Consider the following 18,726-nt stretch of genomic DNA (forward strand, 5'->3'; position numbering starts at 1 on the left):
CACCCTAAGAGAAAGAGCACTGGTATGGAGTGAACCACCTAACCTGAGAGTGAACCACCTACCCTAAGAGGAAGAGCACTCCATGGAGTGAGAAATATACGAGGTTGAGTGTTACAATAGGATATAATGTGTTGGAGGTGGAAGAGTTGGGCTTGTTCACAGCAAGCAAATGTCGAAAAACTCTTTGTGGGCACATGGGAATTGCGAAACACGTGCTAGCCACCACTCGTGAAAGTTGGGAATCGAGGATCTCTTGCTTGGTTTGAACTTTGGAGTCTTCGGTTAGTTTGCATGCAACGCGCAGTACGAGTTGTATGCTTGAGCTAGTCTCTGCACAGGAGCGGCGCAAAGAGCTCGAATCGAGCAGCAGTCGAACCCAAATGAGGGGAATTTCCAGCTGCCCTCGATTGGCAAGGAGCCCGCTACCAGCAGGATCGAAGAACGTAAGCACTCTCACCTTGGTGTTGTGCCTTGCTTGGAGCTCGATGGCACGCAGCAGTGAGATGAGCATTTTGCTCAACTTCAAAGCAGAGAGCCAGGTGAGCAGTGGCGGATTAGGCTTGAGCGATTGGCTTCTAGACTCCTCTTCTTATTGCTCGTGGGAGGGCGTTACATGCTCCAATTCCACAGTCACCAAGCTGGATCTGTCTGCTAGGAATCTGTCAAGCCCCCTCTCCACAGCAATCTGCGAGCTCCCGAATTTGGCCCAACTCGTCTTGCAAAACAACCAATTCGACGAGCCTTTTCCTTTGGGGCTCTTCAACTGCAGCAAGCTCACGTTTTTGGATCTGAGTTTCAACAATTTCTGGGGAATTTTGCCACCCGACTGGTCCGGTTTGAGTGCTTTGACGCACCTTGATCTCAGCAACAACTCATTCTCAGGCCCAATTCCTGACAGCGTAGGTAATCATGTTTTGGGCCTGCAGTTTTTGAATCTGTGGGCTAACCAGTTGAACGGAAGCATTCCACCACACCTCGGTAACCTCACGAGCTTAGTGAACCTCTCAATCGCATGGAATTTATACAGCACCGGCTATCTTCCTCAAGAGCTAGGCAATTTGACTGAGCTAGTTTGGTTCGACTGTGCGGCCTGCACCCTGGTGGGTGATTTTCCGACTTGGCTCATGAAGCTCCAAAACATTCAGCACCTCGATCTATCTTACAATAATCTGTCTGGAACTCTCCAACCAGAGGCTTTCCAATGGCCAAAGATTCAAAAGCTTGAGCTGTATTACAACTCGTTTAGCGGGCCGATTCCTGCTACAATCGGAAATCTTACTTTCCTGACGGATTTGGATCTTTCTTGTAACCAGTTGAACGGCTCCATTCCACAAGAGTTGGGAAAGCTTAGCAATCTGGCCCTCCTGAACCTCTGGAACAATAGCCTGACAGGAGAGATACCCCGTAGTTTAGGCAGCCTCACGGGTTTGCGAGTGTTTCAGCTATTCAGGAACAGCCTCACCGGAGTCATACCTCAAACCCTTGGAAGGGATGGCGCTCTGAGAATCTTCGATGTTTCAACCAATTCGCTTCATGGACATGTACCTCCCTATCTCTGCAATGGTGGGCAGTTGTATAAACTCATTTTCTTCCAGAACAACATTACAGGTACCATCCCTGAAGCGTATGGAGGTTGCACCAGTCTCATCCGGGTTCGACTGGGTAATAACCGTCTCACTGGCACTATCCCAAGTGGTTTGTGGAGCTTGCCACAGATGACAATACTTCAATTGTATGGTAACCAGCTCGAGGGAATTGTGGATTCCCAGCTCGGTAAGGCAACTCAATTAGGTACGCTGGAGATTTATGGCAATGCTTTCACTGGTTCGTTACCAGAATCTATTGGTCAGCTCTATGCATTGCAAAAGCTTGATGCATCTCAAAACCGCCTCTCTGGATCCATCCCATTGTCTTTCCATTTATGCTCTTCTTTGCAAACCTTGTATCTTCAAGACAATGCTCTGTCAGGGACACTTCCAGATCTGTTAGGAAATCTGATGAAGCTCACGATTATGGATCTGTCGCACAATCAGCTTTCTGGGGCTATCCCTGCATCATTTGGAGGGTTGCCAAGCCTCACTTCCCTGGATCTCTCAGATAACCATCTGTCTGGTGAGATCCCTCCACAGCTGGCGAGGTTGCAATTCACGCTTAACCTGTTTAATGTCTCGAACAACGATTTGTCTGGACGGTTGCCGTTTTCTCTCGGGGGTTCCTTTAGCGAGGAAAGTTTCGAGGGGAATTACGATCTTTGCATTCCAGGGCTGCCAACAGTCCGAACCTGTCAAGTGAGCAGTAAAAGACACCCCGGGCAAGGGGCATGGATTGCTGGCACGATATTGGCCTGTTTAGCTGTGTCTGTATCCGCCACCTGCTACTTCTACAGGAGGAATCGCTTCTACGATAGGATGCAACAGGAAAGATTGTTGAGGGAGGAGCGGTGGACGTGGACACCTTTTGAGAAGCTGGCATTTGACGAAGGCCAGATTCTGAGCTGCCTGGACAAGGGTAACATTCTTGGGCAGGGGGGATCTGGGGAAGTGTATCATGCACGTCTGGAGACTGGTAAATCAGTGGCAGTGAAGAAGCTGTGGGTGAAAAGCACAGGCCAGGATCACAATGACTATGGGTTCAAGGCAGAGATGGAGACACTGGGCAAGATAAAGCATTGCAACATTGTGAAGCTGATGTGCTGCTGCACGAGCAACAAGGGAACAAGTCTGCTCGTGTACGAGTACATGCCCAATGGGAGCTTGGGAGACTTGCTGCATGGAAACAATACTGAGGTCTTGGATTGGAGAACCCGTTTCCAAATTGCGTTGGGAGCAGCACAAGGGTTAGCCTATCTGCACCATGACTGCGTGCCTCCCATTGTCCACAGAGACATCAAGTCAAACAACATTCTGCTCGATGCTCATTATGAAGCTCGCATCTCTGATTTCGGTCTGGCCAAGATTCTGGACAACTGCAGTGAGAAGGGCTACACTATGACGGGGGTTGCTGGGTCGGTGGGCTACATTGCACCAGGTGAGGTTGACTCCACATGCTTTCTGGTTGCTTGATTAATGTGTGGCAAGAAAATTTACGTTAAACTAGAATGAATTGACTTGCCAATGAGGTTGCTTGATATAGCTTCGTCTGGCAATTGAATGTGCTAGCTGCTGAAATAGAAAATGCCAATAAGTTGCTGCTGAGGCAAGCGACTTTCCCTCTCAGATGGACTAAAACGGGCCGATTTTTTTTGCAGAGTTAGGGTATGCTTCCAAAGTGAGTGAGAAGAGCGACGTGTACAGCTTCGGAGTTGTGCTGCTAGAATTGATAACAGGCAAAAGGCCGACGGAGGCAGAGTTTGGAGGCGGCGTCGATATTGTGAGATGGGTGACGAACAAGCTGCAATCCAAGGAAGGAATGAGCTCGTTGGTATCGAATCCGAAGATCTCACGATCGAACGAGCAGGAGATGCTGCTAATGTTAAAGCTGGCGATGCAGTGCACGAGTGCGATGCCGACGCAGCGTCCATCGATGCGAGAGGTGGTGGAAGTGCTGTCGCAAAGAAGCCGGCAAGCATCATTCAAGAAGTATGGAAAGCTCTCCAAATCGATGAAGATGAGGGGTGATGATAATTTGAGCTTGGAGGGGAGTCCCTCTGGCCGCAGACCAAGTGATGATAAAGGCAAAAATGTTGATCTACCTTGGGAGAAGAGTTCCTGTGGACCAAGTGCTCCCTTGGGTCATGGTTTGGAGAGTTCCTCTCCACCAATTGATGACTTGGGCTTGCAAAAGAGCTCCTCCGGACCAAGTGATGACAGAAGCAAGCATGTTGATCGATTGTGGAGGACCACTGATGATTTGGGCAAGAATATTGATCCATGGTGGAGAAGAAGTGATGATGATTTGGGCTTGGAGAAGAGTTCCTCGTCATAAGTGATGACAATGTTAAGAATGCTGATCCACAATGGAGGACGATTGCAAGAGATCAAATTTACGAAGAAGTTGTGATAAAAATGGGATGTTTGCAATTGGGATGGGCTAATGGTGAGGACTTTGAATTATGGCAGAGCAAATTGTTAGTTTAGTGCTTGAAGAAGAGCCCTTTAGCATAATTTTTACAACAGAAATTGAATACCTTCTAAGATTTTGGGTAATTCAATGTAAGCACTAAAAAATGTGTATGTTTTGAGGATTGCTCATGCAAAGCCAGTTTTTAAAGGAATACAAAAAACTATTATTCATCAAATAGAATTCATTGCCTTAAAAAAGGAATTCTAAACCTTTTGAAATGACATTAGAGGCTAAAAACCATTAATTTAAATCTCGGGGGGGGGTCACTATGTACAAACCCTCTATATCACGTGCGTTCAAGGCCTATATTTAAAATCCCTTATCTGTAAAATTTTTCATTAATAAAATGTACCCCTTTTCTATACAAATCTGTAATTTTTTTCCAAAACTATTTAAAATTGTCCCTTATGTATATTTATTTCTGTAAATTTTAGAAATAAAAAATATCCTTTTGTTGAACTCACGTGATAGAGTTACATATGATGAGTGACCCCCCCGAGATTTAGATATACACCTCATATTTTTTGATTGTCCAAATTAAAGATTAGAATAAAGAACACGTAATTAAAGACATGCCCAATTGCCACTTTATGATCGATTTCGACTAGGGTGGTTACTTTATAGAGACTTTATATAACATGTAATATAGTAGGCTCGATAATGTAAGGGGATCTTTTAATTTGGAACACCTAGAAGCCATTTATCGATAGAAAGGGTTTGAAAAACAATTATCTAATATAGTTATAATATGTACATATATAGAGGGGACACTTAAATTCAAAATTGCAACATTTAAGGAGAAAAGGGAGAAGGGAAAGGAAAGGACGGAGATGGAAACAAGAGATTACTGGAGGGTAGAGGAAGGGAGGAGGGGAGGGCAAGGAGAGAGTGGGAGGGGAGGGGAGGGAAAGGGAGGAGAGAGTAATGAGAATAGGAGGGGCAAGAGTCAATATATAGGTATCCAAACCTTGAAAGCGTAAGAACCCCCCCCCCCAACCCCCTCCCCTCCCTTCCCATTCTGCTCCCCTTCCTCCCACTCTCCTCCTCTCCATCCCCACCTCTCCCTTCCCTTCCCTCCCCCGTCTTGTCCCATCCCCTCCCTTCCCTTCCTCGCTCTCTCCCCCTTCCCTCATTTCATTTCCCCTCCTCCCCTCCCCTCCCTTTTGTTGCCAATGCCATCCATGCTCCCTTCCTTCCATTATGTTCCCCTCCTCTCCATTTCATCCATCCCCTTTCTTTCCTACCCTCCCGTACGTGTGACCACTTTTTCTTAATTCATTTTTTTCAAAACAAAGAAATTAATAAATACCACAGGGAGTTCACCTCACAAAATTTTAGTATACCACGTGCATTCGAAAGGAGGGGTATTTTAATTGCAATTTTCAAAAAAATTTAACAGAATTACAACAAAAAGGGTTTTTTAATTCAATTTTAGGAAAAAATCACTTAGTTCATAAGTAAGGAGGGGTATTTTTATTGTGGGGAAAATTGTAGTTGAGGACGCATTTGATACATAGGATTTGTGAGTAGTGCACCCCCCGAGATAGATACTTGCACGGACAAGCATTATAGTCAACCTTCCTTTCCTACACTAGGGCCAATGTTTGCTTGGGTGTAGCCAATCACGAAACTATTTTTGGAGCCGCGATGTGACGCACTACTAGGGAGCTACTGGGTGAAATTTTGAATTTTGCACATACCCGTGCTCTTGCTGGAAATTTTTTTGACGTCATGATGCCGCAGTGGTGTAATAATGAGACAATCTATTTATTTTAAACACCTCAGAGCTCGACACACGGCAGCTCTGCACTACATCGTGCATCTCTGCACTGCTTCATGCAGTGCAATCTCTAGCCTGACCACTTATCATCGTGCAGTCTTTTGTCGTAGCTTTGCCACTTGTCACTGGGCGCCGCACCTATGCAGATCATTAAAATTCAAGGTTGGTTTGGAGAGAACTCCGTGTTGGTTCTTGGCATAATAATGAGATGCAATCTATCATTTTGAATACCATTGTAATGCAGTGTCTAGCCTAACCACCTGTCATCGTGTAGCGTTTTACCATAGCTTTGCCCATGCAAATCATAATAATGAGACACAATCTATCATTCTGAGCATTGCCTCAGTGTAATCTCTGGCCTGACGACCTGTCATTGCCTAGAATTAATTCAATGTTGTCTTGGAGCGACCATCGCGTTGAGTCTTGGAGTTAAAGCTCCATTACCTATTTTTACATATTACAAGAGGAGGTTCATGATGACCAGCGCGTTGGCAAACAGAAGGAGACCTGTGAAAGCCACGTGCTGGTTCTTGAAGTTACATATTTGTGTACCAAGCAAAATGTATTTCCTTGTGCAACCAAGCAAAATGTAATTGACGATATGGCCCTTGAGGGATCCCTTTTAGGGGAAAGGGCCGTATCGACATGCCATATCTGTCTAGTGCCATCCTGGATGTTGTATAATGCATGTCGATATGGCCCTTGCCCCTAGAGGGGACCCTTCAAGGGCCATATTGTCATTTGCATTTTCTGAAAGTTTAATTGTATTTTTTTAAATGTATCTCCATGCAACCACAATTGTGGGTTGTTGGAGCTATTTTAGTGCTATTTTGGTCCTAAACCAAGGAAGTTGTAGTCCTACTTTACTGGTATTTTAGTCCTTGTTGTAGTAAACATAAATGAGGGCAAAAATATTCCGAGCCATTGCGGTGACTGGAGGCCCGGTTGTGCCATGAAGACAATCAACTACAATTCATCGAGTGAAAATTGAGCAAAAGAGATTACAAAGTATATCTACATCCAATAACAAGTTATATAAAAATTAACAACTTATACTGAGCAAAAATTGTACAGAGGATCTTACATTTATAAAAACTTGGCAATTGTTGAGAGCCTTAAAGGCCAAAAGATTACAGCTAGCAACCATAACCATTCAAATATAAAAGTTAACAACAGTGCATACTCAGAGCCTCAAATTGAACAAAAAGAGATTACATAAATGTAATAAAAACTTAGCAATTGCAGAGAGCCTTAGAGACCAAAACATTACATCTAGTGAGCAAAAGATCATTGAGAGCCTTAGAGGCCAAAAGATTACATCCAGCCATTACTGAGTGGTTATGAGACTCATCTAAGCAAGAGGGAATTTGTACAATAGTATTTTTGCCAGCCTAGCTCGTTGCATTCAAATTTTTTAGGGAGCCAAAGGAGGAGACGATGGAGAGGTCGAAGACCATGCACATTGCCAGGAATCAAATTACGGGCCCCCCAACAAATCGAGAGTACTTTGTTGTGAAAATAATGAGGCCTTCGTTGACATCTAGGGGGAACCCATACATCACAACCATAAAGAGACCAGAGGTGAGCATGTCATCTAAGGTGGTGACATGCAGATGTGGGGGGAATCGACTTTTGAAATGAAGGGTCTCCACTAGTGCCAGCATTTCTACTCCAGGTGAGTGCAACCCAATCACCTTATATGAGAAGGCAGATAACATTGGGATCACAGTGCATCGAAGGGGGGTGGTAGTAGGTGGTGGGCCTTGGCATTTTGCAAGTTTTTTTTATAGGTAGTGGCTAGCTATATATTCATCCCAAATATAATCTACCCTTGCTCACTCTTTAGCTCTTTAGCTCAACAAATAGTAGGATTTCATCAATGTTTGTTGTGACTCCACAATAATTATTTCCAAACCAGAGCACAAAATGTCAAAACCAACACTTGCAAAGGCAAATTCTAAACCTCATAAAACCATGCTCTCCTAAGACCAAAAAAATGATTGCTGTCAAAACATATTTGAAAGGAGACTTAGAACATGAACAAAATTGCATCATATTTTTAGAGCCAAGAGCCTCTACAGATGTGATGCCAACATCACAAAATTTCACATTGCAATGTTTTCTATCACTTGATCAAATAGTTTGCAGTAATAGACAAATGAATCAAACTGTCTCCACCCCAAAAATATGATTCACCAACTTCCCACCACAAAAGCTCAAGGGAGGTAGCAAGCTAAGGGTGTCCACTTCCGGACCACCTGCGGGGGAATGTGACACCCCCTCGAGTGAAAATACAAAGGTTTTGCTTTGGTGTGAAATACCTCGATCGAGGTATTGTGTCCAATGAAATTGGCACACGTGGACATCCGAACCGAGCGAATACCTCGATCGAGGTCTTGCATTTTAATCAACCAAACTGAGCCTATACCTCGATCGTGGTATTGTGGCATCGCCATGATACCCGGATCGAGGTATCGTGGCAAGTCCACATACCTCGATCGTGGTATGCTGGAAAGATGACATGGAGGCGTGTCAAATACTATGATCGAGGTATGTGGCATTCGACATGGAATGTGCTGGTGGCAACTGGCATACCACGAGCGAGGTATCGTGGCAAGTCCAGATACCTCAATCGTGGTATGTTGGACTGATGACATGGTGGCGTGTCCAATACCACGATCGAGGTATGTAGCATTCGACATGGAACTAGCATTTGACATACCACGATCGAGGTATCATGGCAAGTCAACATACCTCGATTGTGGTATGTTGGATCGATGACATGGAGCTATGTAGCATCTGGGATTATATGTGGCATCAATACCACGATCGTGGTATTGCACGTGGATAGCCATGTCACATGAGATGATAGGTTCGTTCGAAATACCACGATCGTGGTACTTTCAAACCCTAAAATTTCATATATAAACAAAGGCCCTCATTGTTCAAACCTCGATCGAGGTCCTCCTCTGAAATCGACGAAATTGTTGGAGCGACGGAGAACGATAGATGGAGAACGATGGAAGGAGATTGACGGACGGAGATCGACCAACGGAGATGGACGGAGCGGCAGATTCCAAGTAAGGTTTTTTAAAGTGTAGCATTTTTTTTTGGCAAAAATTTATTTAAATTTTAGTTTATAGGAAAATGTAATTTGATTATAAAATATTTGAAAATTTAAAATGCATTTTAAAGTTTTTTTAAATTATTTTTTTAATTACTGAATTTTTTATTTAAATGTAAAAATGTATATTTAAAACAAAGGATTAAAGTAGTTTTTATGTTAGTTTTCAAATTAGCAAGTTTTCATTTAAATATAAAAATGTTTAAATTTAATTATAAAATATTTAAAATTTTAAAATGCATTTTAAAGTTTTATTTAATTACTGAATTTTTTATTTAAATGTGAAAACATATATATATATTTTTTATAAAAATCATCTATTAAAAAAAAAGAGATTAAAGTAGTTTTTAAATTAGTGAAGTTTTTAATTAAATATAAAAATGTTTAAATTTTGTTTTTAAAAATCATCTATTAAAAAAAAAGAAAACAAGAGTTTAAAGTAGTTTTTATCAATACAATAGAAAGTGTAGCATCTTTAACACAAAGTTTGAAATTTCTTTGAAAATGAAATAAGACCAAGGATGTACATCTAAATCCCTTTGTCAAAAACACCATTCAATAACTATCGTGTGTGCATCTTCCATTGAAGAGTGGAGCAACTTGGAGCATGCAAGAGTGCATGTGTTGCATTTGCAACATAGCACTCTTGTAGGCATAGCCACACATGGACCCATCTACCATTAGGTGCATAGGATGATCCCAACGACATCCTACCTCATCAAGGAGTACTTGACTAACTGTAATCAATTAAACAAATAGGATGATTTGAACAACACATTTGCCTACACATCATTCTCAAATCATATGGTGCGAGAGGTTGATGCAAGGAGAGGGTAGATCATGTGGCTAGCAATCCGTTTAGGTGGCACATGAAACTATAGAAATAGGGAACTAGGGAATGTTGTAGACCTATGTATGGATATAGTTACATAGACAAATACAAAGACTTATGTGATTCCATGAAACCTTGTCATTAGCCTTTGCAAAAATTCAATCAAAATTGACTAGCTAAAAGTTTTCATTACCTAAATAGAATATTAAGTCCCATTGAATAGAATATTAATTTTCATTACCCAAATAGAATATTAATTTTCATGTGTTTTTTTGTGCATGCGCCAGCCACAGCATGCAGGTTTTGGCACCACTGTTCATATGTAGATAGCGATTTTGAGAGTTGAGATGAGGGCACTGCAGGATGCTGGGGCACCCCCTCACTTGGTCACGAGTCTCAATCTAGTCATCGATGCTCTAGGTCGATTAGACACAGTTGAGGACATTTTGGATACCTTTCAGGCACAGGCTGAGGCAGAGATCGGTGGTCATGGCCTGGGTTGGAGAGCCATTCGAGAGTTGTTTGAGCGCGATTCACGTCACAGGCAGGCCTTAGAGGATATGTTTTGGGATGGTCACACTGAGGCAATGCAACCACGATCAGGGCAGTCCTTTTATATTTTATGTTGTAGGCACCCCATCATGGCAGCGCACATTTATCCGAGATATCTTGCTGCGAATGGTGGTCAATTGCCTCACAACCGTCAAATAGCCAAGTCATTTGCCATGCATCTATATGCCGAGTTTGTGCTTGGTCATTTTATGATGTATGAGCATTTTGGTACTTTCATGATGTTGTTCTTACTTTGTTTATCTCAGTTTATAGTTTGTTCAAATCTAACATAAACATTTAAAATTAGGAGTATCATTTTGAATTTCAGATATCTCAATTCACACATCTAATATATAAGGTAATTTGAAAATAATGCCGTTCAAGTATAAGGTCTCTCTCTCTTTCTCTCTCTCTCTCTCTCTCTCTCTCTATCTATCTATCTCTCTCTCGTGCTATGAACTTTATCATTTTGAATTTCGTATATATCAATGCTTGCAATTATTACACTAATATTGTCACTAATTTTTGTAAATTGTAGATTAAGAAAAAAATGTCAATGTTTAGCATGGAATGGTGCTCAATGGTAGTAAAACGTGTCAAACATTAATACATGATTATGTACAATTGGTCCAAAATCATATAATACGTATATAGTTTTTCATAGGTAGTTACTAGTAGGGAGTGCATGCAAAAATGTATGCATTATACCTTCTACCTGGCACATACCAAATCGATTGGCAACCAAATCTTGCATAAATGCTAGGGTAGCCTAAAAGCTGTGCAAATTTTCATGCCCAACAGATAAGTCCACACGCGTATTTGGTTAGTACGTGTGTCATTTTTCATACGTAGTCACTAGTAGGGAGTGCATGTAAAAATGTACGCATTATGCCTTCCACATGGCACATACCAAATCGATTGGCAACAAAATCTTGCATGGATGTAGGTCTAGGGTAGCCTAAGAGCCGTTCAAAGTTTTATCCCCAATAGATAAGTCCACATGCCTATTTGGTTAGTATGTGCGCCATTTTCCATACGTAGTCACTAGTAGGGATGGCAAAAATGTACGCATTATACCTTCCACATGGCACATACCAAATCAATTGAAGGCCAAATCGTGCAGGGATGTAGATCTAGGGTGGCCTAAGGGCCGTGCAAAGTTTCATCCTCAATAGATAAGTCCACATGCCTATTTGGTCAGTACATGCACTATCTTTCATACATAGTCACTAGTAGGGATGGCAAAAATGTACGCATTATACCTTCCACATGGCACATACCAAATCAGTTGGAGACCAAATCTTGCAGGGATGTAGCTTTAGGGTAGCCTAAGGGTCGTGCAAGGTTTCATCATCAACAGATAAGTCCACATGCCTATTTGGTCAGTACGTGTGCCATTTTTCATACGTAGTCACTAGTAGGGATGGCAAAAATGTACAAATTATACCTTCCACACGGCACATACCAAATTAGTTGGAGACCAAATCGTGCAAGGATGTAGGTCTAGGGTAGCCTAAGGGCCGTGCAAAGTTTCATCCTCAATAGATAAGTCCACATGCATATTTAGTCAGTACGTGCACCATTTTTCATACGTAGTCACTAGTAGGGAGTGCATGCAAAAATGTACGCATTATACCTTCCACCTGGCACATACCAAATCGATTTGCAACCAAATATTGCATGGATGTAGGTCTAAGGTAGCCTAATATCCGTGCAAAGTTTCATCCCCAACAGATAAGTCCACATGCGTATTTGGTTAGTACGTGCACAAATTTTCTTAGTCACATTTTAAAAATGTCCTAAAGCACAAAACACAATTACAACATAACTACTAATAAACAATTTTTTGTTTTACACAAACAACAAATCCCATTGAGAAGACAACGGAGATCATGTGGGAGGTAGCAAGCTAAGGGTGTCCACTTCCGGCGGGTGAGTGTGACACCCGCTCGAGTGAAAATACAAAGGTTTGGCTTCGGTCTGCAATACCTCGATTGAGGTATTATCTCCAATGAAAATCACACATGAGGACAACCGAGCCAAGCCAATACCTCGATCGAGGTCCTGGACTTTTTTCATCAAACCGAGCCTATACCTCGATCGAGGTCTCCTGGCATGCCATCTATACCTTGTTTGAGGTATCGTGGCAATCCAGCTATACCTCGATTGAGGTATTGTGGCAAGTCCACATACCTCGATCTCGATCGTGTCAAATACCTCGATCGAGGTATGTGCCATCCGACAGGGCGGTTGACATACCTCGATTGAGGTATGCTGGACCGATGACTTGGCCGCATGTCCAATACGTCGATCGAGGTATGTGGCATCCGGCTGGCAGCTGACATACCTCGATCGAGGTATCGTGGTAGGTCCATACCTCGATCGAGGTAGATGGACCGATGTGTATGGGGCATGTCCAATACCTCGATCGAGGTATAGATGTATGACGGAGCAATGTATATGTGGCATGTAAAATACCTCGATCGAGGTATCGTGGCATGTCTATACCTCGATCGAGGTATGATGGATCGATATGTATGTTGCATGTGAAATACCTTGATCGAGGTAGGGAAACCCTAAATTTTCGTATATAAAGAGAGGGACCCCCCTCATTCTTCATACCTCAATCGAGCTCCTCCTCATCGAAATCAACGGATTTGCGAGATCTTGACAGAATTACGGCAGCAACGGAGAACGACCGACGGACAACGACGGAGATGGACGGAGCAGGAGATTCCAGGTAAGGCTTTTTTTATGTAGCATTTTTTCTTTGCAAAAATTTATTTAAATTTTAGTTTATAGGAATAATTATAAAATATTTCTAAATTTCAAATGCATTTTAAAGTTTTTTAAAATTATTTTTGGAATTATGTAATTTTTTATTTAAAATGTGAAAATGTATATATATTGTTTTTTAAAATCATCTTTAAAAAAAAAAAGATTAAAGTTATTTTTTAAATTAGTGCTATTTTTATTTAAATAAAAAACGTTTAATTTCATTTTTAAAAATGATCTTTAAAAAAAAAAGAAAATAAGAGTTTAAGGTAGCTTTTATGTTATGTAAGTTATTTAAGTTAGTGAAGTTTTTATTTAAATGTCAAAAAGTATATAATTTATTTTTTAAAATCATCTATTAAAAAAAAAAAACTGAAGTTTATAAATTACTGAAGTTTTAAATTAAATAAAACGTTTAAATTTTGTTTTTAGAAATCATGTATTAAAAAAAAGAAAATAAGAGTTTAAAGTAGCTTTTATATTATTTTAGTTTATAGGAATATGTAATCCAATTATAAAATATTTCAAAATTTCAAATGCATTTTAAAGTTTTTTTAATTACATAATTTTTTATTTAAAATGTGAAAATGTATATATCTTGTTTTTTAAATTCATCTATTAAAAAAAGGAGAGATTAAAGTAGGTTTTATGTTATTTTTCAAATTGGTGCTATTTTTATTTAAATAAAAAAATGTTTAAATTTTAGTTTTAAAAATCATCTTTTAAAAAAAAAGAAAATAAGAGTTTAAGGTAGCTTTTATGTTATTTAAGTTAGTGAAGTTTTTATTTAAATGTCAGAAAGTATATATTTTGTTTTTTAAAATCATCTATTAAAAAAAGAGATTAAAGTAGTTTGCATGTTATTTTTTAAATTAGTGAAGTTTTGAATTAAATATAACGTTTAAATTTTGTTTTTAGAAATCATCTATTAAAAAAAAGATATTATCGCAGTGTGCGTTTATCTATCTTTATGTGGAATATTATAGATTATATAGTTGGTTAAGAGTTGTTTCATAATTTAGGTAAAGTAAGTAGGCTGAGTTAACAAGCTAGAGCAAGATGATCTAGTTAAGGCCTAGTCAAAAAGTTGTTTAGGGCTAGCTATTCCCAACTAGCTAGGAGCTAGTCATGCCAACCAATCATTCAACAGATGCTCCAAGTCAAGCAGTATAACCAGGGTTATCTCAATGACCATAACCTATCTCTATCCTATAAATATTGTCATTTCCTATATATTCTATACATTTCAAGATGCTATTCTACATTAGTTTGGCATATGTTTAGAGGTGCAATTTGACTTCCACTTGCAATTATTGACCTCTACTACATACTTTGACATGCTAGTAGAGCCCATGGTAGTCTAGAGCCTCGAAAAATGGAGGGAGCATCTAGAACAAAAGCTATCTGCTATTAATTACAGCAAGGGTATGTAGTATAGATAAGGAGAATGAGCTTGAAGAAACCGACTTTCTAAAGTAAACAACTTGTAAATAATTGTAAATACGAATTGAATTTGCAACATAGCACTGTTGTGGGCATAGCCACACATTTGGCCCATCTACCGGTAGGTGCATAGGATGATCCCAATGACATCCTACCTCATCAAGGAGTACGTACAAATAGTTTTCATTACGTAAATAGATTATAAGTCATATTGAATAGAATATTATTTTCATTACCCAAATAGAATATTAATTTCCATGTGTTTTTTTTGTGCATGCGCTAGCCAGTGCACAGGTTCTAGCACCACTATTCGTATGCAGATAGCGATTCTGAGAGCTGAGATGAGGGCACTGCAGGATGCTAGGGCCACCCCTCACTTGGTTGCGAGTCTAGATTCAGTCATTGAGGCTCTGGGTCGATTGGACACAATTGAGGACATTGTGGATACCTTTCAGGCACAGGCTGAGGCAGAGATCACTTGTCCTGGCTTGGATTGGAGAGCCATTCGAGAGTTGTTTGAGCGTGAGTCACCTCACAGGCAGGCCTGAGAGGATATGTTTTGGGATGGTCACACTGAGGCGATGAACCACGATCAGGGCTGCCCTTGCATATTTTACGTTGTAGGCACCCCGTCATAGCAGCACACATTTATCCGAGATATCTCGCTGCGAATGGTGGTCGATTGCCTCACAACCGTTAGATAGCCAGGTCATTTTCCATGCAACTATACGCTGAGTTTGTGCTTGGTCATCGGGTAGACTACCTTAGTACTCGTCCAGGATCAGGAGTGGGACATGGTAGGATGGGGCGTCAGGAGCGTCAGACTGTAGGTGTTCGGCGTCGATGCGAGGTACCAGAGTTGCACACTATCCTTGCACCGGCATTGCGAGCTGTTGGAGGACAGATTAGGGTGGATGTTCATTCAGTGGCATCATCCTTTCACGACATGGTCTCTGCCCTATCGAGATCACTTTTGATTCCACCTCCCACATCTATGGAGCCTCCCACATCTACACCACCTCCCACATCTACACCGCCTCAGCACGAGTTGGAGACTCGAGATGCATGGATTGCAGAGTTGGAGGCATTGTTGGCCGAGTCTAAGGACGAGGTTAGTTATTCTGATTATTTTAGTTTATTTTATTGTTGCGTGTTTTGAATTGAAGTTTTTTGGTTAATTCTCACCATGTACGCGACATGTTTGCATTGCAGGCACATCTATTGCGACAGGATATGGAGTCTCGTGTACGACTGTTAGAGAAAATTTGGAAGAGCAGAGGATTCGGACACGCATAGCGTACCATCGTGCGGAGCACTATATCATATTGAATTTTGTATATATCAATGCTTGCCATTTTTCATACGTAGTCACTAGTAGGGATTATACCTTCCACATGGCACATACGAAATCAGTTGGAGACCAAATCTTGCGTGGATGTATGCATTATACCTTCCACGTGGCGCATACCAAATCAGTTGGAGACCAAATCTTGCATGGATGTACGTCTAGGGTAGCCTAAGAGCCGTGCAAAGTTTAATCCCCAACAGATAAGTCCACATGTGTATTTGGTTAGTACGTGCGCCATTTTTCATATGCAATCACTAGTAGGGAGTGCTTGCAAAAATGTACGCATTATACCTTCCACGTGGCACATACCAAATCAGTTGGAGACCAAATCTTGCGTGGATGTACATCTAGGGTAGCCTAAGAGCCCTGCGAAGTCTCATCCCCAACAGGGTTTAGGGTTTAGGGTTTTTTACAATTTAGGGTTTAGGGTTTTTTAGGGTTTAGGGTTTAGTCATGCTAGTAGGGATTGTAAAAATGTACGCATTATACCTTCCACGTGGTGCATACCAAATCAGTTGGAGACCAAATCTTGCATGGATGTACATCTACGGTAGCCTAAGAACCGTGCGAAGTTTCATGCCCAACATGGTTTAGGGTTTAGGGTTTAGGGTTTAGGGTTTTTTAGGCTTTAGGGTTTAGGGTTTTTTAGGGTTTAGGTTTTAGGGTTTAGGGTTTAGTCGTGCTGTAAGGATTTGTAAAAATCTACGCATTATACCTTCCACGTGGTGCATACCAAATCAGTTGGAGACCAAATGTTGCGTGGATGTACATCTAGGGTAGCCTAAGAGTTGTGCAAAGTTTAATCCCCAAAATATAAGTCCACACGTGTATTTCGTTAGTAAGTGCGCCATTTTTCATACGTAGTGGTGCTAGTAGGGATTGTAAAAATGCACGCATTATACCTTCCACGTGGCACATACCAAATCGGTTGGAGACCAAATCTTGCATGGATGTACGTCTAGGGTAGCCTAAGAGCCGTGCAAAGTTTAATCCCCAACAGATAAGTCCACATGCGTATTTCGTTGGTACGTGCGCCATTTTTCATACGTAGTCACTATGGTAGGGATTGTAAAAATGTACACATTATATCTTCCACGTGGCACATACCAAATCAGTTGGAGACCAAATCTTGTGTGGATGTATCTCTAGGGTAGCCTAAGAGCCGTGCAAAGTTTAATCCCAAACAGATAATTCGTTAGTACGTGCGCCATTTTTCATACGTAGTCGTGCTAGTAGGGATTGTAAAAATGTACGCATTATACCTTCGACGTGGCGCATACCAAATCAGTTGGAGACCAAATCTTGCGTGGATGTACGTCTAGGGTGGCCTAACAGTCGTGCGAAGTTTCATCCCCAACAAATAAGTCCACACGTGTATTTCGTTAGTACGTGCGCCATTTTTCATATGTAGTCATGCTAGTAGGGATTGTAAAAATGTATACATTATACCTTCCACGTGGTGCATACCAAATCAGTTGGAGACCAAATCTTGCATGGATGTATGTCTAGGGTGGCCTAAGAGCCATGCGAAGTTTCATCCCCAATAGATAAGTCCATCTGCATATTTCGTTAGTACATGCGCCATTTTTCATACGTAGTTATGCTAGTAGGGATTGTACAAAATGTACGCATTATACTTTCCACATGGCGCATACCAAATCAGTTGGAGACCAAATCTTGTGTGGATGTACGTCTAGGGAGCCTAAGGGCTGTGCAAAGTTTAATCCCCAACAGATAAGTCCACATGCGTATTTCGTTAGTACGTGCGCCATTTTTCATACGTAGTCGTGCTAGTAGGGATTGTAAAAATGTACACATTATACCTTCCACCTGGCGCATACCAAATCATTTGGAGACCAAATCTTGCATGGATGTATGTCTAGGGTGGCCAAAGAGTCGTGCGAAGTTTCATCCCCAACAGATAAGTCCACACGCATATTTTGTTAGTACATGCGCCATAGCTTTGCCGCAGTCGTGCTAGTAGGGATTGTAAAAATGTACACATTATACCTTCCACGTGGTGCATACCAAATCAGTTGGAGACCAAATCTTGCATGGATGTATGTCTAGGGTGGCCTAAGAGTCGTGCGAAGTTTCATCCCCAACAGATAAGTCCACATGCGTATTTCGTTAGTACGTGCACCATTTTTCATACGTAGTCATGCTAGTAGGGACCAATAGATAAGTCCACATGCGTATTTCATTAGTACGTGCACGAATTTTCTTAGTCATGTTTTTAAAATGTCCTAAAGCACAAAACACAATTACAACATTACTACTAATAAACAATTTTTTATTTTACAAACACAACAAATCCCATTGAGAAGACATCGGACATCATGTATAAAATAGAATCTAATACAATGATGTGTATGAACGTGTATACAACCATCAGAGTGAAATACAAAATATGAGTCCATGAAAATTACAATGGTACGGTCACACAGTGAGCCTATACATATCGAATACAAAAATGTGTAATCAACTAGTGATACCCAATAAAAATCAATCTGATCAACTGATGATCCCAAAAAATATGATATGTAATGTGCTACTCCTCAAGATGAGCTCTCATGCCAATAGTTGCAAGTTTGGTTTGTTAATTAATCCTTTAAGTGTTTTATTTTGATGGATTTTTAATACATTAGCTTTATTCAAGGCGCCATCGTGAAGTGGACATTGCCTTGCAAGTGCGAACACGACTCAAAGTAATCTTGATCGCAACAACAAGATGAGAATACATGTATGCCTCCTGATCTGCCATGTACTCCTGGAACTCAATATAGCGACCACGCCTCTGTATCTGCTGA

The 18,726-nt window shown here is 41.0% G+C and overlaps 1 protein-coding gene across 1 annotated transcript; it reads left to right on the forward strand.

Annotated features, from left to right (window-relative positions):
* The first annotated feature begins 314 nt into the window (after window positions 1-314).
* Window positions 315-3,924, forward strand: LOC147880529 (uncharacterized). The gene is made up of 2 exons (XM_087370633.1): window positions 315-3,027; window positions 3,248-3,924. The coding sequence occupies exons 1-2, from the start codon at window positions 315-317 to the stop codon at window positions 3,922-3,924; spliced, it is 3,390 nt and encodes a 1,129-aa protein (XP_087226759.1).
* The last annotated feature ends 14,802 nt before the right edge of the window (window positions 3,925-18,726 follow it).

The sequence above is a fragment of the Dipteris shenzhenensis genome, chromosome 32 (genome assembly GCF_047967505.1).
Source record: "Dipteris shenzhenensis isolate YYH24624 ecotype China chromosome 32, Dip_SZ_1.0, whole genome shotgun sequence".
NCBI lineage: Eukaryota > Viridiplantae > Streptophyta > Polypodiopsida > Gleicheniales > Dipteridaceae > Dipteris > Dipteris shenzhenensis.